This window comes from Xiphophorus maculatus, chromosome 1 (assembly GCF_002775205.1).
Source record: "Xiphophorus maculatus strain JP 163 A chromosome 1, X_maculatus-5.0-male, whole genome shotgun sequence".
In the NCBI taxonomy this organism is placed as follows: Eukaryota; Metazoa; Chordata; class Actinopteri; order Cyprinodontiformes; family Poeciliidae; genus Xiphophorus; species Xiphophorus maculatus.
This window is the reverse complement of record NC_036443.1, coordinates 21,558,425-21,579,995: the sequence shown is the minus strand read 5'-3', so window position 1 is coordinate 21,579,995 and position 21,571 is coordinate 21,558,425. Positions and strand designations below refer to the sequence as shown.

At 36.9% G+C, this 21,571-nt stretch overlaps 1 protein-coding gene across 2 annotated transcripts in view; it reads left to right on the top strand.

Moving 5' to 3' along the window:
- LOC102216698 (cadherin-4-like) overlaps nt 1-21,571 on the top strand; it is a 264,176-nt gene that overhangs the window by 168,474 nt on the left and 74,131 nt on the right. For both annotated transcript variants that reach the window (XM_023337259.1, XM_005811949.3), the window contains one exon: nt 19,149-19,375. In XM_023337259.1, the coding sequence (XP_023193027.1) occupies nt 19,149-19,375 (227 nt within the window). The remainder of the gene's footprint in view (nt 1-19,148; nt 19,376-21,571) is intronic.

Genomic DNA, 21,571 nt, shown 5'->3' with positions numbered 1-21,571 from the left:
TAAGAGAGAAACTTTTTTTATTTACAGTATCTGCTTCGGTTACCCACTGAGACTGGCATAGATGTTGAGAAGATTTTCTGCTTTTTGAACACTGACACTTTCAACAGAACATAGTTTTTGTGTCCTGTTTTTTGTTTTTGTGCAAGTCAAACATCTGACTCAGATTGTCCTTTCTATGACAAATGCCTGTGTGTTTGAGAAATGCGGTACTGTTAGTTTAAAAGCAAGGCATTTCTCTTCTGTCGTGCTATCTTCCCATGTCTCCGCTATCAACAAAGATGGAGCTCCGGGCCAGGGCTGACAAAACGGCGTCATTATCTTAGTGTTAGCGTCTACCCACGCTTTGCCTCTCATTCATTTCACAGTTAGAGTCCTGGCCCCAGAGGGAGATATAGCTCATGTGGGCGAGAAAGACAGAGTGATCGGAAGAGAGGATGCTTCATTTGTGATTCTGCCCATTTCCACTTCTTTTTTTTCCTTCTTCTCCTCCAAAATATTGCTCATATAGCTAGTCAGAAATTGTGCACAGCACAATTATTAGGCTGGATACAGGAACTTAATAACCCTAAGAATAGGAAAAAAAATAATGTAAGGTTCATGAGTTCACAAAGTCACAATCAAAACAGACTAAAGTGATAAACATCTTATTTAAACAGACATCTTTGCTGTGCACAGGTGATGTTCAGCGAATTAGAGTATAATTAAAATGTTCATTTATTGCAGTAATTCAGTTCGGTCTTACAGATAGATTAAATACAGACAAATTTATATGTTCCGGAATGTTTTTTAATTAATTGTGATTATTATGGCTTACAGATAAATCCACAAATTCTGTTTCTTATCAAATTTGAGTATTACTATAGCCATAAGCAATCATGGGAAAGACTGCTCACCTAGCTGTTGTCCAACTTACACCTTCTACAAGGAGGGTAGACCACAAAAAGCCATCGAGATGAGGTTGGCTGTTAAAGAAGGTCTGAAACCAAGATTTAAACCTAACTTAAAATTAGATGGAAGGAAAACAATGGAAGGAAAAAGGTGCCAAAGCAAAATGGAAAACAAGAATAGCCCATTCAAAGAATACAGTTTAATTTCAAAATGAAAATACAGCAATCTGTTGTAATTCATTTTCATGAGTGTAAATACTTCACTTATCATACCGAAATAAACTGACCTTTCGGTTACATCAAAGAGGACAGGCTTCTGTATCAAGGACATGAACTACAGCTATCTTATCCCTTGGGTTATCGCACTTTGGCATCGGAAATATTGTTACAAATATTTTTAGCTGAGTTAAAGTGTAACTGGGTCTGTTGCTCAGTGTAGTAAATTTTACTTTTCATTTTAAAGTCAAGGTTTTACAAAGTAGAGGAAGAGAGACACAGAATTATAGTTGTTTGAGTAAGATACACAGCGATGATTTGGGGAGTCATGTCACCTGCTAGTGACACTGGGTGTTATCAGGACCAAAGTTAGTGGAGCCGTCAACCAGGAAATATATAATAGAAATAAATGCTTGAAAAATGCCTTTCTGTGTATATTAATCTATATAATTGGAGTTTCAATAGATTAAGTGACAATAAATTAGTCGAGATGCACCTGTATTGTTTTTTAATACATACACATTCATGTCATGATGGAGAAGACTTCTTCTAAATTCAAATGACTATTAGAAGGCTATAGAGTTAATGATAAAATCGGAAATGCATGAGCATTTGCAAAAGTGGAAATGATTTCTGAATGGTTATAAAAACTCTCGGCAAGGTGAGTCCGGTGGAATGATGGTCAGCATAGTGTTTTATGCAGTAGGTGCGGGTAGTGGGAGAAGGACAGGGCACAGCAGTGACAGCTCTTTAAATCCAGCTGTGAAGTCTAAATCCTTTGCTTTTCTAATGGCAATCATAACTCATTGTGCAGTTGTAATGTGTTGCACATTAACAGTGTGGGAGCTGGCTGCAGTTCATCTGTGCCTAATGTGCTATAGCTACAGGCTAAGAGCTCTCATCAAACACTGTTCAGCCATCATTTCCTCTTTTAAAGTCTTTTGTTTACTTTGTATATTCCTCACGCCCACACTGGAACAAAACTTTAAAAGGCTCTAGACATTTCTCCCTGTATATGGTTTGTGTACAAAATCTCTTGGGACTACAGTTACTTATATTTAGCCATTAGGGGATATATATGCTTATTATTTTGTGATAATGGTATGGTGAAGACTTACTTGTCAGGGAGAAGATCACCCTCTGATACTAATGAGGGGATCTTGTAGCCATCTGTGTAGGCCATATTCCCTTAAGATGTCAGTTTGGCTGTAAATTTGCTCTACTGGTGGCATCCTATGTTTATAAATAGAAAAAGCCAGGTGAACTTCTGCAACCAAGAAACAGCACAGATTGGAGTGCAGTATTTTTCTGATACGAAAGATGAAGCTATGCCTATGGGTAAGAAAACGCGCTCATCTTTCAGCAACAGATTGCTATTGTTCAAAAAATAGAAGATGTCTTTTGCTCTTTTGAAATACTACTTATGTTATACTACTTACTACTTAAGTAGAATTGTGCAGTTGGTGAATTTTGCCAAAAAGTGAAAATGTTTTCTCTTTTTTTTTTTTTGCCATTGGTGGGAAATACAAGACGGACATTTAACACAGAAGTAAAAATCAGATTTTTACTTTGTGGCAGCTCGTTACCAGAAGAAAAAAAAAGCTGCACGTTTTGATATATGCGAGGTGGCACGCAGTGGTATTAGCTACATTATTGGGGAAAGGAAGCAGCAGTTTTGAGGTGTAGAATAATAGGTGCCTTCCATGCATTGTAATGCATTGAACTGCTCTCCGTATGCATTGCCATGGCAGGCCCCAATAATAAAGAGATATTCAGTTGATGGTAGAATAACAGGTGCCTTCCATGCGTTGAATGGCAGGACCCAATAAGCAAATGATTCCCTTAAATGTGTCAGCATATTAAAATTGTGGAATAAATTTGGTTTTACTCACCTAGACATCTTTGCTGCAAGCCTTAGACGCTTTTACCTTAAGGTTGTTGACGATTCATTCTTCTCTTTACCTCACTTTATCTGACTATTTGTTAAAGTATTTAATGTTTTGTCTAGCTGCATAATGTATCAAAATGCAATTATTGTAGCAACATCTATATGCACCAATTCCAGGTCTGGAGGTATTCTTCTAATGGCTTATTGTTAATTGAATGTAAAGTCAGCAATTAAGACAATGGTGAAAATATTCAAAGCTTTGTTTAATAATTTCATAACATACAACATGGTTTTATTGTTGGTTATTTAAGACTGACAAATATATAAACACTTTATAATGGCCCATGTAGTAACCAGACCAAATTTCTGTACAATTGCAATAATTTTAGTTTTATTTAATCATATATGTTACTTATGTAAATTACAATTTGTTTCAAAAACCAAAAAAAGAAAAAATAAATAAATAATTGTTCAGTTTGACCATATCTGACCCACACTGTTACCATTTTCCCCCAGGGAGACAGAACCACCCCTTCACTCCCTATCGTTGTTTGCCCAAAGCGTGAAGGGATTAGCTAAATGGATTACCACAAGCTTTTGCAGTTTTGTGGAGATGAATCATGGTAATGCTACACAGCAAAGATAGTGTGGCATTTTTAAACCCCTGGACTAGGTTTGTGATTTTTCTAAGCCTCATAAGGAGCCAGTTGGCTTTTGCTCACTAAACTAGGGTCAGGTGAGTCAACTGTGGGGAAGCTTAGCACAACTGCACATTTCCATGTACACATACACAAAGTCATTGCTTGGCACTCATCAACAGAACTACAGCTCACACATTTTCAGTTAAAAAAAAATTAATAAAACTTTGACAGATTAAGATGTTGGAATAATCATGTTTGTTGGATTTACAAATTGCCAGTAAAATATGACATTATTGTCATTTCTTTAAATCATTTTAACTATGAGAAATGAATCTGTCATACACCCTTTGGGGACAACCTGCCTTTGGCAAGCTTTGACTTTGCTACAATGTTGCACATCACTAAGGCATGTTTGCCTAAGGCCCTTCTGACTTCAGAAAGCCACAAATGTATTTATTTTAGTGCAAACTTAGCTTTTGCAGTGGGCATAGGTCCATAGAAAACACCAAGTCTATTTCCACAATTAGCTTGCATTAGTTCACCTTGTAAAGATTGGTCAACTAAAATAGGATATTTCAAACAGATTTCTGACAAGTTAACATTTTCCTTTCCATTCAGTCAATACTTGTTTAGTATTGACACAAATTATTGCATTTTTGCATCCTCCTTAGCACTGTGTAAAGACTCCCTCAAATACTGTATTTGCTTTCATAGAGGTGATCACATTTGCAGATTATTATTTAATCAGTTGCATTTGGCTGTCTTGGTAGTTATTGAAATTGTCTTTATCCCATGACTGTATGGGTTCTTTGGCTTGTTTTCAACTCCATTACATCTTCTTTTGCAGATGGTGTGGTCTAATTGTACAGTCCTTTGACTTTTTGCAGCCTGCATGGTGTCTTCCAGTTTGAGCAGATGATTACAGCCTCTGGTTTCTCTTCTTAGCCAAAAAATTCTCAAATATCTTCTCATTAACAAGACTTGTTAAAGGAACCTGCTAGCAGTGCTCATTTATTTTTCCTTACACATACACACCCCCACACACACCCCACCATCAGCACACACGTATTTAATGTACACTGACATTTGTGTACATATTTACCTCTTTATTTCCCACCCAAACACGTTTACACACACAAACACAGACATCTACACACATATTTTTGAGGCTGTTTCTGTTGGCATGCGGCACATGCAACACATGGCCAATTTGGGAAAGTGCTCCACACTTTTAACCTGCTGGATTAAAGAATAAATAGCTGCACTCAAGGTTATCCCAGCATACATTAAAAAATGACATTGCTTGCAACAATGTCTTTCTCTGAAATGTATGTGATTGCTTGATCATCTGTTTAGAAGAGGTGAGGCTCTCACGGCATACAGTGTGTATTCTGCAAGCTGCACAAACTCTGTACACACTGTCTGCAGACACTTAAGACTTCATTGTCGAGTGTTCTGTTTGTATGCATTTCTCAAGACAAATTCCTCATTTTCTCACAATCTGAATGGATATACTAACAAGTTGATGAAGTAATTGGTTATCTATTAGTAGGAGTTGGGGGAGGAGGAAGCTGTGAAAAACTGTCTGGTAGCTAAGTGCATCAAAAACACTTTCAAACTTAAACAGTAACTGGTCTCACTCATTCGTTGAGTGACGATTGGACATTGTGAACCACATGAACTTTATCTTCCAAAGAGAAGATGACAACATCTCCTCCATTGTGAGCATGACTGTGGCCAGCCTGAAAGACTTAATAAATGGGCCTGCTAAGGTGGAGAAAAAAATTCTACAAGGCCTTTCAAGACACCAAGTTCTGTGGCATCGCACTCACTCATGGAGTTCTGCAGACATGTTCATCATTATGTATGGCGTGCATTGCAAAGGTTTCTAAATCAATCAAATAACTCTTCCCTTCAGAGCATCTGAGTATCATCTCAGATCTAGACACCAAACTAAATGAATCTTGCAATTCAGGAGCTGACAGCTCATTGAACAACTATAGACAGGAGGCTTTGGAGCGTGTCTGTTGCCACTACGGTTCCAAACCATTGCAACCTAGCCACTGCCGCAGGATTTTAATACTTAAACAACTTTTTGTGTTACCCTATATATGTGCTACTGCTGTTACACCTGAATTTCCCCTTTGCAGGATAATAAAGAGGGTTTATTTTCTATTTTATTCCATTCTATTCAATATTAAGAGATATCCATGATAATTTTGTCTGTCCATTTTTTTTATTTCTTCTATTGCAGAGACAAATTTCTATGTCACCTCAATAGAAGACATAACTCACATCAACCATCAATCTTCTGGATGTTGTGAAATACCTGTTCAGCTTAAATGTTAAATAAAATGCATGAAAATAAATGTAATGGAATGTTTGTTTATTATCATCAAAAAACAGGTAAATAGATCACAACAGATTTGTTTTACCCCATCAGTCAAAATGACAGGCAACAAAAAATTCTCACTTCTGTACATGCCTGGCCTTCGTATTTTCCTTGGAGTTGCACCACTTATTTAGCCATTTACATGTAGTTTAGCAACCTTCTGAGACATCAGATGCATTAATTGCCAGTTTCACTAACAGCTTGTAGTTTTCTGGGATTGTAGTCTGATTGCTGTCTTTCAAAAGAAAAAAAGAAGTAATAAATACCCATACTACTGAAAACCAGTTTTCTTATCCTCCACTCAGAATGTGTAATTACATCTACTTTTTTTCTACGGTTTAAAGGCTAGAGGGAGAGCTCTGGTCTATGCTCTGACCTCTAAAATTGGAAAATAGAAGCTTTTGTTAAAGTTTTGATGGAGAGATGTTGATTAGATTTGAGAAATACAGCCTGTATTTCCTCCAGCAGTTGAAGAAAGCAATTTTGTGCTGTTTGCTTTCTTGGTTGAGAAAACAATATGAAAATGATTTCTTTTTTTTTTTACAAGTATATTTGATGCTTGCAGGCAAATGCTAGAATAAAAGCTGTTAAATTCTTTGTTTTTTATGTACTACGATGTATTTTTTTTTCTCTGGCACATCTGCATTTGTTCTCCTGTCTTCTCTGACAAAGCACATAGAGTGATGTAAGGTTTGGGGTTGTGAACTGAGGCTGGGTAAGAGATCATATAGAGTATGCTGACATATCTCAGTTTCGAAAGGATGAAAAACAAGTCCAGATTCTGACTTTTAAGTAACCAGATTGCATGGAAGAATCCTACTTTCAGAATCCAAGAACAAATATTCAACATAAGAGCAGGATTTATATCAATAAATTCTCAAAATACTGCTTTCACTTTTTTCAAAATTCTGCTTGTTCACAACTATGATTCACATTGTCCCAAACTTCTGTTTCTGCACTGAGATTGAAAGACTTTATAACAGATATTATTCAGCATGAATGTAATACTTGGTCTTGGACAGAGGACACTTAAATACATAAGGAATCTTGCTTTTAAATTGAAAATGTGTGCTCTTAGATTAGGAATGTAAGATTAGTTCATGCCAAAGGGCCAGTTGGTAAACTGTTAAGATAATTGATTTCAGTGGATCATATGTGCAAAATCACAGTCAGATCAGGATAAGCTGCCATTATGACTAGGTTTGTAAAACACTGCAATATTATACTTGATGCACTTGATTTTAATTTAATTTCCATCCTTTCTTGTATATGGGGGGGCAAAACCCAAAAAAGAAAGGAGCAAGGAGAGGAAGATAAAACTAATTAAAAAAAGAGTAAATTTCTTTTTATGTTAAGCTACAAAAGTGACCTTTAAATGGTCGTTGTGAGATCAGGTTCCGAAATGCTGACGTGTAAGGTGGAAAAAACAGCCTTCATTTTTTTTGGAGGGTTGGGGGGGGGGTAAAAAAGCAGGCATGCAGTTTGTTGATTTGCGTGATTATTTAGTTCAGTTATTCATAAACATACTGAAAATGTTTGTGTCTATCAAACTCTTCCTCCTATATAGATAAACTTTCCTTTAGCTTCCTTCATAGGTAATTTTTAAATTTATTTCACATCTTCTAAATACTAAATACACACAGAAAATTATATAAATTTATTTTAATAATTTAACTCTTCTATGGGAGGTAGAGAGGAAAGACATTTTGAGGAAGTAGTTCCTGTTAGGATGTAAACTGTTTAATGTATTGAAAGAATTATGTCAATGTTTTTAAATGAAATACGTAAAATGCTTTTAATAAGTTGCCTAAAAAAAATCAAAATTTTTTTCTACTTTAACACATAATTAAATAAACATCAAAGAACATATTAAATGTCTCCATCTTTTTGAAATTTAGGAGAGGAAAGTTGAATGACATTCAATGCTTGAAAAACCCTCTGAACCTCATGATGGGGATCTTCTACTGGCTAAACAGAAACATAAAGCTGCATATCATCGGCATAAAGATGTAAATGAACGGCATTAAACTTCAACAAAAGACTGAATGTCTCTATAGGCTACAGAAACATCAACATAAAATCTTAAGATGTGTTTTGGCAAATAATTCATGCTCTCCACAACTAGACAAGCATCATTCTATCCCTAACAGAGCTGAGTCTGAGAAGCTAAATTAAATATGTAATCTTTCAGTTTTATGATCATGTTTTGAAATCTAGACTCAGCACATGTAGTGGGCAAATAAAAATTGAATTTTTCTTAAAAAAGCTTTGCAAAACAAACCTGTTCACTTTTTTTTTATTAGGATGAGCAATTCTACAGGCTGAGAGAAGGGGTTCTAAAATGTAATGTTACATTTCAGTGAAAGGAAATGATGCAGGCAAAAAAAAAAAATCAAAAAGCTAAGATGTTGAGTTTAATCAATCTTGCTGGCAGATGATCAAACAAATCGTTTGTAGATATATTTGCATTTCACAAATTGGTGCAAAGTCTTGTAAAGCATAACTATTCAGTGGTAAGCAAACATGTCATCCCTACTATGTATATAGAACCCGTAGAAAACATTAGCAGTGGTGGAGAATTTTTATTTTTTTTTTCCTGATTAAAAATACTTCAAAAATGTAGGTATTAGGCAAAGTGAACATTGGTTTAGTGATGAGTCAGACATATTTATAAGGCATTAACAGACCTCTAGTTTCTGGTAGAATATGTTTCCATCCAAAAATGGCTGCATGAGTTTTGTATTTATTCACCATAAAAAAAACAACAAAAAAAACAGAAAGGCAAGTCGTAGAATCCCAACAGCAAGACAGTCACAAGCCCTCATTGGTCTGTCTCCCTACCCCCAGCCTCATTTAACATCATCTTTCATTCTTGTAAGCCATGAACAGTCTTGCAGACGCCAGGCCTTTTTACACAAACATACACATTCTCAACTCTGCCTGCCGCAATCCTCCTCCTCCTGCTGAGCTCAGTCCTCGTGGTCAGACTGTATCAGATCTCTTGCTGCAGGGCTTTAGGTGTTGCAGTAGTACACAGTGATACAGAATCTGGGCCAAGGCTCTAGGGAACTGTAATCTATACTGTATGTATCAAATCCATCATTGAATTTGTAGGTTATTGATCCAGAAAACGCACTGAACCACAACCACAGAATGGAAGGGTAAAAGGCCAAATGTCTGATGTGAGGGAAAGAGTGTAAGGAAATAGGTTGTGGTTTGCTGTGTAAATAGCTTTTGGCTGTGTTAACTATGTGTCTGTGTGCATTTGGATGCTTCTTCACAACTTCACTCGACATCCAGTATAGAAGACATGACTACTGCAAAGAAACTTAAGATTCTTTTTTTTCACAACAGTGACTTTTCTCTCTCTGGGAGTGGTTTTATGCAGCCAGATCTATTTTTCTTTCTCAGCCTTCTTACTTAATAACCACTAAAAGAAACTCTTCAGTTCCTTTTGGATTTTTCCTTGCACTCTCTTTAACTTTGTGTCAGCCATACTTTTCTTATGTCTATCCTTTGGCAGTCCGTTTGAACTTGAAGAAAGGAAATGGGATGTTAAAAAAACATGGAGGCAAATATGATTTCAGTATGAAAGTGCACTGCTAAAGTGTTTACACCCCTTGAACTTTTCCGAAGATTAAAGCGAATCAACCAGCCTCATTTTTTTCTTAGTGAGAATATTGCTTCTCACAAAAACCATATTCAACCCATCAACTGAAAGTGAAAATAGTGTAGCTGAACTGTACCTAAACTGACAAGCCAAGCAGGGAGGTGAGAGGCTTATGGCAACTCTGGAGGACTTGAGAAGATCTGCAGCTCAGATGGGAGAATCTGTTTACAGTCCCACAAGTTTGACCTTTATAAAAGAATGGCAAAAAGAAAGCCATTATTGATAGAAAGCTATAAAAGTCCTATTGAAAGTTTGCAACAACCCAGAAAATAGACGCAGCAAACTTGTGGAAAAAGGTGCCAGGGTCAGGTGAGCCAAAAGGGGAACGTTTTGGCATACAAAATATAATATGTGACATCCTGAACATGCCATACTAACAGTAAAACATTATGCTGAGGGATTTCTTTTGTCAGTATGGACATGTAATCTGGCCAGGGCTGACAGGTAAAATGCTTAAACTAGATACAGGGCAATCCTGGCAGCAATCAGAAATCAGAGGCTGTAAAAGACTATAAAGGGTCAAGGAAGGAAGCAACTCTAAACATACAACCTGAACTACAGTGAAATGGTATTAGATCAAAGCATAGCCAATCAAAGAGTGTCTCAATCCATTTCATACCTAAATGCAAGATGCTCCTCAAAGAAAATTCATGGTCCTTTAGATGGACAAAAAAAAACATAAATAAAATATTTAAGCATAAATTTGTGGTACAAAATAAATTTTCAATGTAAAAATCCACCAGTTAAACTCATTTAATTACTAAACTAAACTTCCACAACTCAGGGAAGGAGACCCTTGATGAGCCAACAAACCTCACATTAGTTTCTAAAAGGCTAAATGGGTCAGGGGAGCCTCGTGATTAACTTTAGATGAGTTTTCTCCTCACCCACTAAGTGTGACTTGTAGACTCATCTTAATTAGGGTAATGGCAGAACTCCTGCTAACTTTTTTGATATCACTTAATCCTTGCAAATTAAAGTGTCCAGCACTATTTAAAGTGAATAACTCTTAATTAAAACAATAATCACACTTATTCTGAGATGTAACCACAAAGCACATTAAAAACAACAGTCTAAATATCACAATTCTTTTCCACTTTATAGAGATGTTATTTTGATTACTGGTATATTTACAATAAACAAATACTTTGTGAAGTTTTATCGCTTCTGTATATGTTTGCATGACTCAACATTTACTCTGGGCATCCACACAACAAATAAATTATGTTTGCCTTGGGTCCATTCTTGTATCAAATTCTTGGCTGAGTTAAAGTTTAATGCAGAAACAGCAGACCAAGATTCTAATATTTTATGCTGACACTTTGGATTTTTTGACAGTGGAGTGGTGAAGTAAAGTGTATTGATGTTCAGCCAAACAAAACACAGACTAAAGCTATTTAATTTTACATAAGACATGGCGGTCCATCCATTTTCAGGACACAGACATCGCTGCGTTTTCTTTAAGATGTACACTCTGCCTCAGCAGTACTGAGCATATTGTACAAACAACGCTGCGGAGGTGTAGAGGTTTGTTTCATAATTACATTCAGAATATGATGAGTTCACAGAATATATTTAATGTTTTTAAGAGGAAAGTGTTTTTCTCATTTTCACACGTATTGAGCATTTATTTCCTTGCCTGATGTGTTTCCTCAGAAGTTCTTGTTTTAATATAATTTATTTTTTGCTAAGAGAACCTTTTTTGCCTCTGAGTAAAGAAAAGAGCAATGTGTTCTAAAATCTCATTTAGATTTTGTTGTTGCTTAGTATTTAACAATCATTGCTGCAGCCTGTAATTCTATGAACCTTCCAATTGTATTTGGACATGGAAAAAAAAAACTAAAACCATAAAACAGTCTGATAATCGAAGTCAAGCAGACTTCAAACATTGCTCTGAAGCAGGTGTACAAATTTGACTGAATAATAGCTTTAATCTAAGTGTAACATATAATTTTTTTTGTGGTGTAGTTTGCTTTGATGTGTTTCTTGTTCTTTGTAGTTGAAAATAATTCAAAGTTTGAAAGAACCTAGTGTCTGGTTCATGCTTTGTCTTAATTTTTTCATAGTTATATTTATTAGAAAACAAACAACAGCTAACATTGCTGTCCTGAAATAACCTTAAAATAAATTAAAATGCATTACAGTTACAAACAGTACCAGCAATAAACATGAGACAATTAGGTGGATTAGTGGATAAAAATGTAATAAATTATTTAATGTATTAAAGGAAATAAGAAAAACAAAAATTGGATTTTTTGCAATGTACAACTACTAGAGTTATTATTTATAATACTAGAGTGAAGTAAATGAAAGCATTTATTTGTAGTTCAAATGTAGTTTTTGTGCTTGTCTGTTTCTACACTGGGAGTATGTTTTTCTGTTAGAGCTGATGACCGCCACCATCCTTTTTTAAATGTTTTTTGGAAGGACTGAGAGATGAGCACCTCTTTATGATTGGCTTCAGTGAATCGTACTCCCCAATGGGCTCCTAACATGGCAGTAAACAGCCTTCCATCACAAATTTGTTCCCCCTTCATAGTCTATCAGTGGTGGACAGCGGACCTGGCTCTGTGTAGTCTGTTGCTGAGGGCCGAGCTCGCTGCACAGCTCCACACTGCTCTGATTAGACTGCACACTCCCTGTGGTGCCTGTGATCAGTGGCCACACTCGTCTCTCTCTGTCCGTCGCTGCTTCCGACCCTCGTTTTTTTCCTCTCCTCCAGTTCTCTCAGAGCTCCGTCACTCTCCCTTTGCTGCTCTTTTGCTCTCTCTTCCTCTCCTCTCTCATTCTATCGTTCCATCCATCTGTCCCGATCTCTCGGGAGGCTAGCCCAATTAACCTGTTTAAACAGCCATCTGAGCATCCCATCCATTCCAATGTGGATGTGTGAGAGAGAGCCAGTTCACTGAGCCAGGAGCCCGATGCCAGGCCTCCATCCGCAGCCTTCCCCAGCCACCACCTCCACCTCACCTCCTCGCCTTCATCAGCTTTCTCCTCCTCCCACATCATCCTCCTCTTGCTCACAATGAGCCTGATTGTTACAGATATTAGGTTGATCCAGTGCCCATAAAAGTGTTTCCTTCTCTGTTTTGTAGGGCAGAGTGACATCTGATGCATTCAGTCCAGCGCTCTTTGAACAATCCGAACGACTGCCGCTATAAACAGTGCTGCCTCGGGAGATATTTCTTTTGCAACCACAATCTGCCCACAATCTCTTTTTATTTCTTTCTTCGTCTTTAATGTTCTTTTTTATCATCGCACTCTCTCTGATTGCCACCTCCGCAAACTCTCCGTCCTCTCAACTATCTCCCTTTCGGCCCACCCCCCCTCTCTCTCCTCTCACCTTCTTCTTCCTGTCACTCCTCAACTTTCCCTCTCTTGTGACTCTTTTCTTTTCTCACTTCCTTTTCAACACTTGTCAGCCACTTCCTTTCAGGCTGTCCAAAGAACATCACAAGAAGGTCACGTCTCTTCGTTCCTCTCCTCCTTGTCCTTCCCTTGTTGTGAGATCAGGAGCGCTTTAATTAGAGAGGTGGGGAAAAAAAGATGAAGTTGGGCTTTAATTTAGAATATCATTCAAGCTTCACAAAAACTTATTTTACAGCTTTGGGAACAATCATGATGAAGAAATTATAGACTTTATTCTCTTACTGTGGCACCCTGTACTGGTAGAATTTTCCACATTTCAGAGGGTGACTGTTCTCATTGACTAGACAATGGAGAAGTGCTTGGCTAGCTGTTTGGCACACTTGGGTGTCTGTCTTATTTGCCAGATCAATGCACACCCAGGGCCCACTGCTTTAGACAACTTGTTAATGTGCAGCACTGCGCCGTTGGGCTTCATTGCTTTGTTGTTGGCCGATTTTTATAATCTCTCTTATAGCAGTATTGACCCAACTGAGTGAAAGAAGATCTATTGGAGGTCTCTGTGTTAGTGTTTGTGGGGGTGTGTGCGTGTATGTGTGTGTTGTTGGACGAGCAAAGTTGGCACTGTCTTTTTCTTTAATTGGTGCAGGAAGAAGACCCTCTGGGTACTCTATGGTGCAGCCTGTCACTCCATTTGTGTGTGGGTATTGGTGCAGTTAGTTCAGCTTGTCACTGTTAAGACATGCAGGCAATCACCAAAAATAAATTCCTACGCACACAAACGGAGAGTGATTACACTTACCACCTACAGTTACATCTTGCTTTGGTTTTTATTGACTTATTCAGTTAGGCTTTCACACATTTGTCTTGAAAGAGCTGCTTGTTTACAAATGTGTTGTGCTTGCCATTTTAGATGGAATGCAAAAAAAAATTTAATGCTGAACTTCATCATATTTATGTTATGCAATACTTTAAAAAAAACGGATAAATAAATTGAATTACGGTAAACATCTTCAAAGGAGTGATCCCATCTTTAGGTATGTTTTTGATTATTTTCTGGTCATAAACAGCTTTCAGGTCTCATTCATCCATCTTATTCCATCTAGAAATGGGATAGCACAGTGTGCAAGCTTCAAAATGTTTAGGTTTATGTTATGATAGATAAACCAGTATAAACAATTTCAGGCTGGAATATGATCATGTGACTGTGCAGGATCCAATTTTCTAAACAAACTTGTTTTGGTTTATTGCAATGAGTGAGAGGAGACAATATTTCATTTGAAAATTATGAATGTTATAATGTGTTGTAAAAAAATATTGATACCTGTTATTTTCTATATTTTTTCACATTATGACCACAAACTTTAATGTATTATATTGGTATTTTATAAAACAGGCCCACACAAAGTAAGGGGTACTTTTGAAAAGACTGCATAATTGCCCTGGGATTTTTTATTTTTTATTTATTTTTGCAAATAAAACTACAAAATTCCACACTGAGTTCTGTCCATTTTACTTGTATACCATTGAATAAAATCCGCTTCAACCAGTTGCAGATCTCTGCTGGTATGAAACTTGAACACAGTATGAATGCAGCTATTCTTAGAAGGTCTTTGGGGTATTTTATATAACTTTGGTTAAAAAAAATAAAATAAAATCACAAAGACAAAGTAAAATACCAGACAGGTCAGGGATATCGCTATAAAGAAGTTTAAAGCAGGGTTAGGTGATAAAATGCTTTGCAAGTTTTGAACATTGCCTGGAGCATTTCAATCCATCATTCGAAATTGGTATGAGTATAACACAACTGCAAATAACTGCTCTAAGACATCTCTTTCACTTGTTCTGCCCCCAAACTCTGGAACTTTCTACTCTGAAACATCCGCAAAATTGTCTCTCTTCTTTTCAAACCAAGACTCAAAACTCACCTGTTTGGGACTATATGCTCTGTATTTACATTAATTTTTACTGTATTTTGCTTCAATCTGTTGTAGTATATTGCATTTGTTTTCTTCTTTTTCTCATTATTTATTATTATTATTATACAATCTAACTTCTAGGGCTACTTTCAAAAAGCTATATGTGATAGATAACTAACATCTTCATCGGGTAGCAAAGGAACTGCCTGTCTTCAAAAGGAACGCAAAAACTGGTAAAAAAAAAAATAATAATAATAATGGGAAGCATTTTTGAGGCTACCAGAGCCTCAAGGAATGGTTAGGACAAAGTCATGTGTGTGACCCATTTGATGTTGAAACATTAATCCAATTGATAATTGATGACAAGAACTCAATATAAATTTTTCACATTTTCTGTGCGACCCCGCCGGACCCCGTACAGAGTAAAAAAAATTGTGAGGTCTAACTGACCCCATCTCTTCAGACTGCAGGAGAATTAAACACAAAAATTTATTTTTAATTTCAACTTTCTAGCCACCCTAATGCCACAAGGATTTTAGTTAATACATACATTTTCTTTTTTGTGTGTGTTGTTTTGTGATGTTTCAGGAAAAAATGAAGACTAAGGAATTCACATTTTAGTTTGACCTCTAAATTAGCTATTCCCTATGTGTGTAGACTCAGCCTGCAGGCTTCTAGCAGTCATAGCTGCAATAGTGCTGCACTGTTGGCTGTGTGCCTAGCTTAGAAAAAAGAAGAAACAGTAATTGGTGGACAGGGAGAGAAAGGGCAACATACTACTACAGGCCTGTCTTATATGTGTGTTTGTGTGTGATTTTACTTGTAGTTTAGTATTTTTTTTATATGCCTACCACAACTTACGTATGCATCAACACTTTGAGATTGCATTTTTACTTCTCCCTATTGTTAATATATTCAGGCAGCCTTCCAAAACTCCATTTGCGTACAAACATGTTTGCCAAATGGTGTGTTTGTTATTGTCAACTCTACCTTCCAAATCTAATCTTTGAAAATCTGCAAATATAATGAAAGGGGGAGAAATAAAATTGGATTCGACAAAAAGAAAAGCAAATGAGACAAACAGAAACTGGCAAGTTAGAGGTTTGTTTGGGGTGAACCTGCTCAGCAATACAAACAGAAATAGAATCCTATGAAAAAACAAAAGCTTTTGTGCTGCTTTTGTTAATGCAGTCTATCTCTTATGTCCTATTTAAACCTGTCTGGGAGAGCACACTTGTATAGCACCCACTACAGTCGATAGAGGCTTTCAGGGAAAGGATGTGCCATCTGACAGAGTTTAGAGTGGCTGCCTGGACATCTGGAGGGTTCTGACATGATCACAGTCTTCTTTAGGTCCAAAAAGACAGATTTACTCACAGTCACTTTCTGTAATTGGAACCTTGTTTCAGCTGTGTAGAGGCGTAGGAGGGGAGAAAGAGAAGATATAGAGGTGAATTGTGTCTTTCAGCCCAGGGTTCCTACAATATGTTGTCTAGACATTGTAATCCTCAAGAGAGGAGTAGAAGGCTGCAGGTGCCACAAGGGAGAAGTAAATGAGAATGGAAGGTCAAATAGAAAATACCTGTCTCCCTGTCTAAAAACATTTTAGATTTTCATAGGAGATTAAGTACCTTGATGATCATATTGCTCCCTATAATTTTCATTGCTTCCTACAGAAATTATTTATCTTAAGAATGTAGATTTTTTAGATGAATAATCCTACAAATGCTTAAGTATCCAACATATATTTTAACTGTATCTTATTTTTCTGAAGATGTTATATGACATTGATTGTGTTTCTCTTTCACATGTGAGACATTATAACCTCTGATCAAATAACAATAAGCAAGAAACTTCCTGCTGATTTATAATACTTATCAGAATCTTCTTACAGAAGTATAGAATTACATCTTTTTTTATCAAAGTGATGTCAAAAGGGTTACAAAATGACAGTTGACACTATCAACTGTAGGAGATGACTTATTTTTATATCTGAAAAATGGCAAAAGTTCAAAATGGAGAAGAAGTGTAAATGACCAGCAACTATCAAGAAACTTGTAGCTGCCTCCACATTTATTGGCATCTCTGGTAATCTTGCCCATGTCTACAGTCAAAGCAGTTATTTAAACTTTTAAACAACTGGAAAATTGGTGAACAAACCTGGATGAGAACCAAGCATCTTGTCACTAAGCAAAGTGAGAAGGTCAGTAAAGGGAAGAAAAAGATACTCTCAACCTCAATTTTGGATCATGAGTGTCATCATGGGGACATCAATTGTTTATACAAAATATTAAACAGTGAATACAATGACTCTTAGAAGTTTGTGATGTGATTGAAATCATAATATGTCATTTAAATACTCCACATATAAATTAGCTTGTCAATCAGTTCAACTGAAAATACACATTTACTGATTTTTTTTCATGTTGTTAACAAAATTAGTTTTAAACTCTGACTTGAGCAATATGAAATATTAGTTTCCTTTTTACTTGGTTATTTTTCAGTTTATCTCAATGCAAATATCTGATGCTGACATTCACCTTGACTTATCTTAGTGTCAACTGAAGAAAAAGAAGGAAAAAGAAAGAAAAGCATGATGCTGCCAACACCTTCTTTCACTTTGTGTAAGGTGTTTTTTTGTTTGTTTTTTTTATATGTGATACTGTTTTTGTGTCAAAGCTTAGTATTGTTTGCTTGTTTTCTGACACTGTTAGGTATGCTGAGTGATCTGTGATGTTGTGGACCGGTTTCTTTTCCAAAGATCCTGAGAACTTTGCTAAAGTCCATGGTGCCATAAGACATCTGAAATACATTTTATGCAAAAATTTGTCAGACTTTCCCACACAACTGAAAATGAGTCATCTCTGGGACTTTCACCAGGATAATTATTTGAAGTATATTGCCAAATATCTGAGAAATGGTCCACCAGACACAAACTCCCCCTCCTCTTTCAGTTTCCAGACATAAATCCTGTTGAAAACCTGTGGACTGAGCTAAAGAACAGAAAGCATGAGAGGACCCAAGAGTCTGGCTGATCCACAGAAACTGTGGAAAGAGAAATCCTCCCTGTATGCTCTAATCTTGTCAATTATTATAGAAGTGCTAAATAATGTCCCATTGGTAAAATGACCCTTGTTAAAAGTTTTAATGAGTGGAGATGCCAATTAGAAATCTACTATTGAATCTAGCATAAAACAAAAATATTGTGTAGTGTACAGTAGGTTCCCTCATCTTCCACCCTCTCTCAAAAAATATTCAAATTATAAGTGTTATTCATTTTAAGACTTTTTGCACATCAGTTGTTAATTAATGTGGAGGTGGCTGATGGAAGCCAAGTTTTCTAAGACAAATTTTCCAATCTATTTACAATAATACTGAGAAAGCACAATCTGTATACAGTTTAACTCCCAGTGGGGGTTAGGAATCACAGCCACACCCAAATGGTTAATATTCACAAATACTTGAGACCCACTTTAAAAACACCTGTAAGTACATAGTTTAATAGTTCAAAACACCAAATAGACCTTAATATACATTAATATGAACATTAGAAACGGTCTAAATCCTTCCACAGAAGCTATCAGCAGTCTTCCTTAATTCTGCTTTTCAGGCCAATCAGGGCCAAGAAAAATAAATAGCACTCCTTGATTTGCTGCTTTGCAAACGCCATCCAATAGTATATTAAGTAGCATCGCGGCTAGATATGTTTAGCTTCCAAAGGTTTTTTTTTTTTTTTTTTTTCAAGTATGTTAGATATGCTTTTCAAAAAAAGATTGCAAAAAGGTGGATTTCCCACAAATAATTTTGATTCATGTTCTAAATTAAAAATGCAAATGGGTTAATCTGTGAATACTGAGCTGCAAATAGGTGGGGGTTCACTGCATGTATGTTATTTGTTTCTTCATGTAATTCCAACTAGCAAAACACAGGACACATTTTTGAAATGGTTTGACTTAATGGAAACTTATAGTGTAATGCAATTTTTACTAGTCCTCAGGTGTTTGCCTCTCACTGAGTATGTTTGGTTGTTGCTTTTCAGTTTTCTGGGGGTTTTTTGCAGTAATTTCATCTGCATTCCAACCAGACAAAATATGTGCCATTTTTATTTTACAACTGTCATTGCCTTGATGGTTTTCATATGAAACTCTTTTAAATCATTCTGTCCACAGTGAAGTTTGACGACTGCATGGGGAATGAGGCCGTGGTTTTCCAGAGCACCGACCCGGTCTTCAACGTCCAGACAGATGGATCCATCTTTGCCAAGGGACAGGGAGCCAGCTTGGATGAGACAGTTCAGTTTAAAGTGACAGCGCGTGGCCCTCACACAAATGTCTGGGAGACTGTGGTTCAACTGACCCTGATTGACCTGTCGTCATCAGGGCAAAATGAAAATGAGGTGAGTTACACACAGAAATATCACGCTTCAAGTTTCAATTATCATCTCAAAGGTCCCTTTTTCTATCACATTTCCTCCAGTGGCCTGGTGATACTAACAGCCCAGAATCAGGTCAAAACTCCTTGGGGATTTGAGAACTAGAGAGAGAGTGGGTGAGAGTAGCAGCAATGGCAGACGGTTAAAAGTGATAAAATCGCACTGCCACATGGGGGAGAGAATGTTTCCCTTAGCCATAAGCTGTTATTGGAAAACATCCGGCGCCTGTGCACCCCAGGGGTTCTTGGCTCTTTCGTTTCTATTTAAAAGCTGTCAGAGGTCAGGCGAAGACTGAGCAGTCTGAGCTAAGCTGTCCCCATGAAATACAGAAGCACACGGCCAAATCAGATAGTCGATACCAACACGAGCCTTAATCAGATTAAAGCAATGAAAACACAAATAATTAAGAGACTGTGTTCACTTACTTGGTGCAACATCTTCCCGGGATCAATAGGTTCTTCACCAGATCAGGTCTAAATGAGGCAAGAGTGCAATATAAGTTATAATTATATAATACCTAAACCTCTCATACAGTTTCCTATCTTGCTGTTTATGTCACATAAAAAACTTTTTTTTACAAACAACATAGGATATTTATGGAATAATGTAGGATATACAAAGACTTAAAACTGCAGCAAATTGTTTATAAAACTTATCATTTTCCTAGTAGTTGGAATACTACTACCAACTTGTGAAAATTGATAATATTCCACATGTAGCTAGAACTCCAAGTTGATCTGTGTTCATCAGAAAAAATTACCAACAAATTATTTTTACTTTTAAAAAGTAATTTTCTAATGCTGCAAGTCTTAAGGGATAATTAACACATTTTTAAATCACAAAACAAAGTTTGCTTTAAACGAAGCAACTGTCTGGGGCTTTCATTAGTCTCACAAGAATTTTTCAGCGGCATTGAGATTCCTAGGCTGTGTATTTAAATCCCCTAAAAAGTAGAACACATAGAAGACACAGTTTTGTATGTGTTTCCTTGGTAGTTGTGAGAAAATTGAATCAGTGACACAAAATCAGCCCTTGAATCAAAGAGACAAATAGAGAGTGGGACCTTAGCCAACAAACGATTTATTATTGTAAGTATGAATATGCTTTTCATACGCTCAATAGCCTGGCCTTTATCTACATAATTTTGTAATTCAGGCAATTCAAATGATTCACCGCATGGTATGAGCCTTAGTGTTAAAGTATTAAAGGTCAAATGAGTGGCTATTTTGCTTTATTTCCCAGTGAGTCCATGAATAGTACTTGAATAGACAGACGAATGACGGAGGAGCAAGACGTGTGGTCAGCAGTCCCAGGTATGCTACAAGTTGTAAGCGGCATGTATTCAGGAGGAAAACGCAGGGCACTGAAACAAAACGTGATGTTTCATTATGGAAATGCCGCTTTGTGGCGCGCTCTGTTGAATAATAACTTCCAGATGTCTCGGTAGCCAGGGGCTGGCTGATATCAAAGCATGCAGGGTTTTGGGGAGGCAGTGCTGTGGAGGGGAAGAGCTGGGACCATCGCCAGCTGGCTAAGGCTGACGGCACCAGGGCTGTGGGTCCGCATCCATTTCACACTCACTGATTTCTGTTCACATAGCATTGGTGTGCCTAAGCAAGTGTGTTTGGTATGTATGTGAGGATGTTATTTTATTGTGGGAGATTATGCTGGATCAAGTATGAATTATGCTAATTTTGCATTTAATTTTTAATTCTGTGTATGTTCCGTGTGTGTTTGTCCTTTTGTTTTGGGCATAAAATGTCTTATATTTGCGAGCCTATGGGTTTGAGCTTTGCGAGGCTGCATGCCAAAGCATATGCTCTCTATCTGTGCTGGATTAAATGGAAATAACACAACCTTTAAATCACTAAATCCAAAAAGCTGCTGTTAGAAATTCTGATCTAAATCCAGCCTATCTGTGCTGTTTGTCAACCATCTCTGATAATGGTTTCAGTAAGTGCACACACACCATTCCTTAACTTGCCCCCTCCATCCCCCATTTTCTTTCTGCCAAAGTGTGAATAAGACTCTGGGGAGCAAGGTTTCATTAAACTTGCTCCATGATAGGGGAGAAAAGCTCACTTAAGTTCTTTTTTTGCAATGCTGATGGTGCTGCTCTTTTTTCTGGCTTTGTCTCCTTTCCTCTGTCTTTTTTCTTCA